This window comes from Eurypyga helias, unplaced genomic scaffold (assembly GCF_000690775.1).
Source record: "Eurypyga helias isolate BGI_N326 unplaced genomic scaffold, ASM69077v1 scaffold29225, whole genome shotgun sequence".
NCBI lineage: Eukaryota > Metazoa > Chordata > Aves > Eurypygiformes > Eurypygidae > Eurypyga > Eurypyga helias.
The window spans coordinates 7,068-17,389 of NW_010252493.1; the positions used below are offsets into that span (position 1 = coordinate 7,068).

Sequence of the window (10,322 nt, forward strand, 5' to 3'; positions counted from 1 at the left end):
AACAAGACATATCTATATATGTTTTATTCTGGTAAAAGTCTTTGAGGAGCAAGCTCTTAACCCATTTCCTATCAGCAGTGCAGGCAAAAATGCTGCTTAACAAACAGCTGTTCCACACTGTAATGAACTCCAGACTTTGACACACATACCATTTCAGTCCTGTATAGGAAAATAATTGTACCTCTTAGCTATGTTTTACATTAACAAGTTGAGAATATTTTCTTTTTAGAGGATGTGGCTATCTCGAAAAAATTTTGGAAGCTTGGTTTTCCGTGATGTAAGGGGAAAACCAGCGTTCCCCAGGGTACTGTTAAAAAGAGGTGCAGCAAGTAACGTTTATTTCCAATAATTTTAACAGCTGTAATACGAAAGCCAATGTAGTAATTTTAATAGGGCTCCAACTGTGACTAACAGGGACTTTAAAACACAATAAACAAGTTACGGCCTAGGAAGCCTTCCTACTCCCTGACATTTCTTAGCCGAAGACGTCCCCGCCACCAAAGCATAGGCCCCTTCCCCAAAGCACAGATGACCGGTCTGCGCTGCTCTTCTGGCCTCGCAGCAGCAACGCTCTGTCCCCAGCGCGTGCACGCGTGTGATGCCAGCGCCTAAGCTCATTGGGTAACACGCGTGACCCTGTATGTATTCTCACCGTCACGCCTGTGTCCCTTCGTTCGCAGGATTGTTGCTGAAGAGGTGCACGCTGCTCCTGCCCACCAAGGATCGGCTGAAGTACATTCACAAGATTCTGGCGGAAGTAAGTTCACATTCCTTTCACCCGTGTTTCCAGTCGTCCCTTGCACTTACAAGACCATTCCTATAAGGCCACTGGTCGTTGATGCCTTTTACGGTCCCTTTGCGGGAGTCGATTCCTACAGTGACATGGATTTATTGGTTTGAAATAAATCTCTCTAAGAATAACAGAAAAGCCCAAGCCATCATATGGAACACAAGGCTCCTCTACTGAGATTTCGCATTCCAAGATCGGTGGGTTTCCACGTTTCTTTGGCTTGTGGACCACTAGGAATTTTGCAGTGGAAGAGCACAGCTCTTCACGGATACTTTACCCTCCTGAAAACAGGGTGCTCCTCCTCACTTCTGCACACCCATCTCACCACGGTTTTGAACCCAGCGCTAAGCCGAAACGTGGCTACTATAGCTGGTTGCCTTGTACAGTAAGGGAAGGGAATTCTGAATCTCTCTGATTACTGTTGATGTACACAAGTAGTACTGAGGATTTTCAAACGCGGGAATTAGACCACAGTCAGTTAAGATACATTACTAGTGTTTTGCACTTGCAGGTTTCCTGTTTTAAACTTAATGGTTGCCCAAGCCCTTTGCATTGTTTAGGATTACAGTGCTACGGGATACTTTTACAGGTACAGTATCTTTACAGAATGAAGGCAAGTATCACAAAGAGAAAATAAAATTAAGGTCATTTTCTAAATTAATCTGTGTTTTTGCAAGCTCTTTAGGAGTACAAAAGCCTTGGGGGGTGGCGGGGAAGGTATTTATTCACACAGCACTCTGAATTTCTTTTCTGGCTGTTAAAGTTGCTGATTTGACTCTTGAGAATTCCTTGGTCTGGGTTTCTCTACCAACCTGTCTGGATTTTGAGTAACAATTTATTATCTAAGAAGACATGGGAGAAGGGGAACATTTTATCACACAGCTTCGCGTTCCTGAATCAAGAGCAGAGATGGTTTAGTTTAAAAGTAAATGGCTATACACATTATATGCCAGAATATAAAATATGCCAGAATTTTGTTAGCTTGTCGTAGCTTAAAAATACTTTAATACTAAAAACTCAGTGTTGATGAATTAGCTCTGCAACCCACAGCTTATTTAATGACCACTGTGACCGCAGACATGACGTAAGACACTAGGCATCGCATCTTTTCAACGCTACTTGGGACATCTGAGCGCGATGCGTTAGCCTTGCCGTGAAGGTGGCATTACTGGAGGGGAGCTTTGTTTAATAAAAATACAGAAACAAATTCTCTCTTAGAAGAAAAGACATTTTGAGCACATTTTAAATGCGTTTCAGTCTGAGAAACTTGTGCATACAAGTGCCCTAAACACATGCAGCCCTAAAGCCTTCGATAATACAAAAGAAAAAGTGATTATCTTTCCGTGGTTAAGAGCTACAGGTAATTATTTGTGCTGGGACATATGTCTTGGCAGCAAATATCTCTCTGTGCTTTTCCATGTAAAAATAAGATCTGGGCCCTGAACACAGAACATCGTTAGCAGCTTTTGATTTTGGGCTGCCTTAAGCTTAAGAACAACCTCTGCCATAACGTAAAGCATGTCAGTAATGGTTGCCCTGCGCTGCTCAGGGAGACGCTGTGCAGGCACCACACTCCAGGTATAGCCCCTTCCCTCTCTGGTCTCCTGCTAAGTTGCAGGTCAGATTGCATTTATCTGATACGAGAAATGGCACTGTGATCCAAATCTACAGCTCAATCTATTCATGTTTACCCCCTTTCTTTTGCAATTTTCAGATCCTAACAGCAGGCTGGGATGAACTAGAGTGTCACCGGGTATTTAACTTCCTCTGCGAGCTGAGCAATTTACCCCGCAAAGTACAGACCGTTGTCAGCAGCAAACCGGGTAATTATCATCATGGGCAAAGGCCCTACAAAAACAAAACACGCGGCCGTGGAGGAGACAGAAAACGGGTCTTGCTTGCTGCCAACAAATGTGTCTAGAACTGAGAATGTTTTAGCTCAGCCAAGCCTTGTAGCACCAACCCTTTCCCGACTCATGCACACCTGTTAGCCCCAGCATTATGCAGAGAGCGGGTGCTCCAAAGCAAATCTTGGCCTTCATGTAGATAACAGCAGGTTTTCCCCTCCAAAAGCAAAGCAAAGCGCTTTTGTCTTGTTCCTGTAGTGAAAAGGGTTCTCTTGAGAGGCGTTTAGGGGTTTTTTGAATCATTCCATTGCCAAACCAACGCGTAAGTTATGGATATAGGTAAACACTAACAGGGATTTGAACCTTCCCTACCGTACAGCAATGCCAGGGCAATCAGTGGGAAAGGAACCAACACGGAAATGAAGAGAGGCAGGAAAAAGTCAGGTTTGATATTTCCGAGACACAACACTGACGTGGCACATGCCGCTCAAAAATTCTCCTGTTACCCAGCACAGAGCTGGTGTTTCTGTGGGACACTTCCACACAGCACACACACACCTCCTCCTATTTCCACTTACTGATGCCATCAGAGAGAACAGAGCAGTGCAACCGAAAACCAGAGCTGAGAGCCCCTGGAGACGTGCATGAGCTGCTGCAGAAAGGGACCAGAGGGTGCACTGGTAGATTCGACAGCCTGAATTAGCACACTGTCTCCAAAAGAGCCAAACTCAGGCCACTACAGCTGAGAATTTAATTAAAATCCCCCTAAACATTCTTGGGCAGCTTTAAGCAAACCCTTCTTTCTCTTCCTATTAAAAAAGTGATGGTCTGCATTGCGTGAGGCCCAACGGATTTATAATATCCACATTCTTTTACCCCAGGAAGCGCCCGAAAGCTCGAGCTGCGGATAAGGTTATACTGTCGTAGCGTCTTGTTGAACCACTGGATCCATCGGAGTGATTCCGCGTTCTGGTTGACTCGTATTTTAAAGCCGTGGCCCATGGTCAACCAAGCTCGCCTGCTGTATATCATCTTTGGGCCAGTGTCCTCCCTTGACGGCAAGTAGTGGTGGGGGGAAGGGTTCATTTGCAAAGTTGGTTCCCTGGGAATGAGATCTCCTTGTGGGATGCAACATTTCTGAAAACCAAGCTTTGTTGCCTAGAAAAAAATTGTTCTGCTTAACCAGATCTCAGTAACATACCTAAAATACATGAATCATAGGATCACAGAACCACAGAATGGTTTGGGTTGGGAAGGACCTTAAAGACCATCCAGTCCCACCCCCTGCTATGGGCAGGGACACCACTAGCCCAGGTTGGTCCAAGCCTCATCCAGCCTGGCCTTGGACACTTCCAGGGATGGGGCATCCACAGCTTCTCTGGGCAACCTGTCCCAGTGCCTCCCCACCCTCTCCAGGGAGAATTCCTTCCTGATATCTGATCTCAATCTCCCCACTTTCAATTTAAACCTGTTACCCTTTGTCCTGTCACTACAGGCCCTTGTAGAAAGTCCCCCCCCGCTGCCTCATCCATACAGGAATGAGACATATGTGTGGATATACGTACATCCGTATATATAAAGTTACAACTCAAGTGAAGAAATTGCAGCTCTGCTCCTCTCCCCTGCTGAGGGTAGAGTTAACCCAGCTATACCTCAAAGAAGCAGCTGTTGTCCTGAAGAAAAGCATGCTTTCTCACTTAATTATTAGACCTGGGTTTCTTGAAATCGCCCTTGGATTCACACTGCAACTACCACTGTCCCTACAGAGTGACAGATGGAAGAAATCTCACTGTCACAAGGCCCGAGTTACCTGAGTTTCCCTCTTCTGACTCTGCTCTAAGGCCCAGTTCAGCCCCTTCCTTGTTTAAAACAACCCTTACTCTGTCACTTAATAGCAGTCGTGGTTAATATATTGCTCAGGACATGTGGTTTGGCAGAAAATGATAGAAGAACCAACAGATGAGACCAGTCTGAAGGGTCTAGCAGATGCAATTAAGCTGCTGTATGACACAGAAGCGAGAGAATGGACAGCAGATGATGTCATCAGTCTTGTGGATGAGCTGTCAGGTGTGTTTTTTGCCTTTATCATTAATCCACAGGATTATACCCTCTTGTCCTCCAAATCTGGCAATGTGTGTTTGAGACACTGTAATACTCCCCACAGTAGCTGTGGCGTCACCGGAGAGGTCGTTGCACTTGGAAGCCAGTCACTGGGAAGGAGTGAAACCCAGTGCTGCTTACAAAGGCAGGCTTTCCCCACCAGGAAATACATTAAGAATCCATGCAGACCTTTAAAATGCAAGCCTTGTCAAGCCATTATTAAGGAAACATTGTCCACGTGGCGTAAACTGAAAACATAATGCTTTTTCAGGCCAAAATTCTGCTGAACGATGTCAACGGTTACCCTGAAAGCTAGTTTGGGGTGAGATTGTATCAGCTACTGTGAAGAGCTCCAACTGTATTGCTGGTAGAAATTGCCCATATGACTTCATGGCTGCAACTGTATTCTTGAGGGTATCCCCTCACAAATTCGGGAATTCCTAAGCTCATGCCTTCCAGAAGAGTTTGTGTGGCACTCCTTTCTTTTTGCTCAAAGACCACTAACATTTTCTCTCTCTTTCATTCCAAAGTCATTCCCCGGGAGTGGCTCATGGAGAACAACGCTCGGCTTCTTATTCTGAGCGGAAACAACGTTTGCTTCACGTTCATGGCCAGTAAAGCTGTGAATGGAAGAGCCGTCGAGTTAGCCAGACTCATGGTCTTCCTGGCCTTGGTGAGTACTCCTGAACAGAGCAGGTTCGTGCCTTTTCTCTACCTAGGATTTGCTTTCTCAGGCTTGAAAGCTGTTTCCCCACCTACTCCTACAAACCAGGAGGAAGCCCAGCAAGAGGCTTGGTACTCTCCCACCCTCTGGTCCCCATCCAGCGAGGTAGCAAGACGGTCCTTGCAGAGAAGCACCCCTAACAAAGGTTGAGAAGTTCTGCTGTTGGCATGCCAACAAAAACAGCCTCTATGGCCTCATAAAAACCCCTAATTTTCCAGGCCATGGCTGCAACCGATCCACTCATCCCCTAGAATTCTAGTTAATTCTAAGATTTAATCTTGCCTTTTCATCGTACTCATAGAATCATGGAATGGTTTGGGTGGGAAGGGTCCTTAAAGCCCACCCTGTCCCACCCTGTGCCCTGGGCAGGGACACCTTCCACTAGACCAGGTTGCTCCAAGCCTCATCCAGCCTGGCCTTGGACACTTCCAGGGATGGGGCATCCACAGCTTCTCTGGGCAACCTGTCCCAGTGCCTCCCCAAAAGGTGTGTTTCTAAAATTTCCTGCCTACGCCAGGTCTGTGAGAAGGACCTGTACTGCATGGACTGGGCAGTAAAGATGATGCAGAAGGTCTGCAAAGTTTTCAGCACTCCAGGGGAGAGAAACAACTTCCTGCAGAGCGTGGAGAACATCTTCGCACACGTGATCATGGATATGCTCCAGGCAGTGCTCTCCGGTAAGGCTGCGGGGCAGGGCGAGCTCTTTAATTGTGAGTTAGCACAGTGCAAGACATGGAGCAACATGTCCTGTCCTACTCCCCTCCCTCCCCAGGCGGAACATTGGCACGCCTGGAGTTTTTTTATAACATAAAATAATCAATCAAGTGTCATAACTGGGAGAGATGTTTAGTTTAACCGATCTCGCTTGTTCAAGAGATTCCTAGTGCCAGGGATGGTGAAACCAACAGCCTTTGAAACCACGCCCTGCCAGAGCACGAGGCCTTGAGGTCCTTTTTGGGCTGCTCCAAAGGCTCTGAGCAGCCCTCGGCCACCCCCGTCCAACTCCACGAGCTGCACTTGCTCCCTGCCCGCAGCTTGTCAGCCCTGATTCAGATGGCAGGCTGCGAAGAGCAATGGCCCGCTCCGTTAGGATGGGGTTTTTGTCTTAATGCACAATTGTTCTTGTCCATCCTCGGACACGCTGGGGAAGGAACTTCGGAGGGAGTCTCCAGTGTTATTTCACAGCTGTCCTGCCTTCAGGGGCAGGAGCTGGTGCCTCATAAATCTGAGCAGAAGCTGCTGCTTCAGCTTCTGCTGAAGACACTGAGTAAGATTTATCTCCAAAGACATAATTTCGTGTCACTAGTCATTTTTAAATGGCTTTCTTTGCCCTCACAGGGGAACACGATGAAGAGGACAGCGGCTTTTTGAATTTGTTTCACCTTATAAACGCACAAGCCAACTTCCATAAGGAAATCCTGTACCTGACCATGAGGAGCAACAGCAACGCCGTTTGACCCTCTGCATTTTACAGACTCTTGCTCTACTCCTGCCGGATTCCTTTTTTTCCTTTAAACATTTTCAAAGCAGTGCCCAATTCTTAATTTGCCATCCCAGTAAGAGCTGGAGTGGCTGTGGGAGAAGCTGGTGACACGCCTCACAGCAGCTGACCGAGCTCACGGAAGACCGTCGCAGTGGGTTTCTGGTCGCCTTGCTCCTCCGAGGCTGCGGTGAAGACGTCGAGGGGTCCTCTACGTTGGAGACAGAAACTGCACCCTCTTCCCACCGCGCAGGAAAAGCGACGTGGGTTTCATGCGTGACGCGCACACGCAAATTGAAGAGTCTTGTCTTAGTTCAGAATCAAAACTGGTTTGATCTTTTAATTCTGTTTTCTCCTGGGAATCGGTGGAAAGGCAGTCAGAATCCGAGCGGCACAGCTACGTTTTGGCCAGGGTCTCTCCGCGACAGACGCGCTCTGTAGCTCGTACGTTGGGTTTTAGCAGAAATAGGTGATTCCTGAGAGCAATTTAAGTGCTTTGATCAAGCAAAGCAAGTTTTTCCCCCCCCCCCCTTCAAAAAAACCCAACAGGTGCCTTTAACCTTAAGGCAGAAGAAACTTCAAATCCCTGCCCCTGCCTGGTGTAAAAACTGAGCTGTTGAAGCGTGTTTGCCTTTAGCTGAGTTGAAGACACGCTAAACACATGTCTTACCGTTGTTTCCTTGGAGTATAGAAACATTTGCTGCTTAGAAAAGGTTTTGATTTTCCACTATATCGCCTTCAAACCAAAAATATGTGACACAATAAAAAGTACTTACTTTACGATGGGCTGTTTGTGACGTGGCTGTTTTCTTGCTGTTCAATAGCTGCCTCCTCCACCTGAATCGCTTTCCAAAGGTTTTTAGTGTTCCTCCAGGCCCAGGTTGGAGCTGCAGGAACCCACCTTTAGCTCTGAAAGCTGGTCTCCAACTGCAGGAAAACAGCTAAATGCTCCCAGTTTCCCTCAGCTGCTCCCACTTCAGCAGCAACGAGCTGACAACAGCTCTGTAAGGATTCACTTGGAAGTCTGCATGTTAAAAATCCTCGCGACACGTGTTGAATATCCAAGGAGAGGCAGGATTTGACTACGTTAAGGAGTGGATACGGGATATAAATTTGCTGAGGATCTTTGCCGCGTGCCGGTAGATGGCAGAGGTGAAACCTTCCCGTGGGGCTGGGTGGGGGAGTGTCTGCTGGCGATTGCTGCTAACATCCCTTGTTTCTCCCCGTTGGAAGGTTGTATTTAAGAGCACCTACAACGCTCCAAGACAGGAGGGGATGTCCCCAAACCCACCGCTGATGAGCTCCATCAGGAGGAGAAAACACGCTTGCAGCGTGCGCAGTGTCAGGGAAATGCAGCCGAGAAGCCGCCGAGGCAGGATGCTACAGCCCATGTCATTAGCCATTCCCTCCCTCCACACGCCACTGATAAATAATCCCAATAAATGGAATTCGGAATCTTGAACCACCGCATCATCTCGCCCTATTGTGTTTCTGGTGCGTAACGCTGCTGTGGCACAAAGGCCCGGCGGGCTGGCGCAGGTTCCCTGCCAGCGCCTCACCTCCCGAGGGCACGGTGGCAAGAGATGACAGCCCGTCACAAGGGATGTCATTGTGTGAGCCCAGCGGTACCGGAAAAGTGAGTTCTTTGATTCCCTGGCGGCAGTCGCCCAGGATGAATCGGCGGCTCTGCCGGCGCTGGCTTGCTCGCGCAGCAGATCTTCCAGGAACGCAAGTTTTAGGCGGCTGCCGAGTGTGAAATATGGATGGCTTTATTAATTCTTATTAATTGCTCACACACAACAGCTCAGCAAGTGTTTGGCGTCAGTTTTTGCACATTCATGCCCGTGTCGGCATTTCCCCGGGGTGAGGACTTTCCTCCCCAAAGCACCACAGCTCAAAACCCACCGAGGTGGTTACTTCCCAAACCACTTCTCTTTGGACTGGGAAAAGACAGTGGCCTTCCAGCCGCCTTTTCCAAGGTCACCCTCCAATCTGCTCTGGCAGTAAAACACCGCTGGGCTGATGCCATCCCAGTGAGGAGCCCCCGGCCCTCGCCGTGCGCCAGAGGAGCTGGAGCAGCGGTACGTGCGGAAATGGTGCTTTCTCTTCTCCTGCCAAATTTTTACTGCTGCCACGGAGCAGGACGAGAAGCCCCATCCCACCCAGGAGGAGAAGCAAACTCCCCCCTTGTGCCAAGGCAGCCCTTTTCAGAGCGGGGCTGCGCCCTGCCTGCAGTCTGGGCTGCGCAGCACCGTACCCCGTCTGCCAAAGAGCTCTCCCTGTCCGTCTGTCCGCCAACACCCCTCCTGCCCCGCGCTCCCAATCCCTCTGCAGCTGCTGGGCTGGGCCGTTTCACCTTCCAGCGCCGAGCTGGCTGACTTGGGGCACAGAGGAAGGGCTTGCTATGCATAGCTGGCGGGTTCGTAAGGCCTCCGAGGGGAGAGGAGCGCTCGGAGCAAGAGAAAATCGTGGTTCCTGGTTTCACACTCAGCTGAGTTTCCATTCCACGCATTCCTCATTACTGACTCCCTCTCAATCACTGCAGATGTCGACATCAGACACAGCCTCACGAAGCGGAGGTTATTGACACCATGACTTATGCTTGAAGAAATTCCTCCCAGAATATTTCAACTTTCTGCTTTTCGCCTATATTTGGTGGTGGAGCGAGGAGAAGCTTTTCCACCTCCCCACGGTTCCGCTCGCGAGGGACCGCCCTGGGTAGCTCGGGCTGAGGCTGGCGCACCAAGAACACGCCGCAGGAGCAAAGTCACCAATTCCGTGTTTCTCCCGGGAGTTTCACCAACAGGAAATGGCAGTGTCGAGAGTTCAGCTGGCAACCCTGACCTCATCCAGCATTCCCAGACTGAAATCCCTCTTCTTTCGGTAAACACCACCTTCCCAAAGCCTTACCAACCAGTTCCAGTGGTGCCCGCAGAGCCCCTGCTCTTCGCTGGAGCCTGCGCTCTCCCACCCGCTCGCCCGATGCTGCCACGCTTAAAAATGGGCATGAGCGCGTTTCCCCGTTACAGCTATTTCAGGTGCTCATTCCTCAAAATCCCCAAATATCCCTGGGAGAGACCAAGCATGTGAGAAGTTTGTCGTTAGGAGGATGGAACTCCCCATCTGAAAGCAGCTCTGCGTGACGGGCAGCGTCAGGGCAGGGATCGATGCAGGGCTTCAGAAAAAGACAGGAAAAATTCCCCTGATACCCCAAATACCTTCCCAGACTTCTCCAAGCTGGGGGAAATTAAGCCTTGAAATGTTCTTTCCATCCCACAGAAGTTTCCACCCTACTAAAAAAATTCCTTTTTTCTATGCTGAGATGAACCGAGACCCCCCCGGAGCTTCCCTGAGCATGGGAGAGGGGACCTGAGCGAGGGG

At 49.0% G+C, this 10,322-nt stretch overlaps 1 protein-coding gene across 1 annotated transcript in view; it reads left to right on the top strand.

The window, feature by feature from the left end:
* Positions 1-6,918, top strand: part of FBXO47 (F-box protein 47) — a 9,904-nt gene extending 2,986 nt beyond the window's left edge. Inside the window, exons 3-10 of the mRNA XM_010152413.1 lie at positions 681-757; positions 1,302-1,379; positions 2,505-2,613; positions 3,519-3,695; positions 4,558-4,704; positions 5,268-5,410; positions 5,979-6,138; positions 6,800-6,918. Coding sequence (XP_010150715.1) covers positions 681-757; positions 1,302-1,379; positions 2,505-2,613; positions 3,519-3,695; positions 4,558-4,704; positions 5,268-5,410; positions 5,979-6,138; positions 6,800-6,918 — 1,010 coding nt within the window. The remainder of the gene's footprint in view (positions 1-680; positions 758-1,301; positions 1,380-2,504; positions 2,614-3,518; positions 3,696-4,557; positions 4,705-5,267; positions 5,411-5,978; positions 6,139-6,799) is intronic.
* Positions 6,919-10,322: the final 3,404 nt, after the last annotated feature.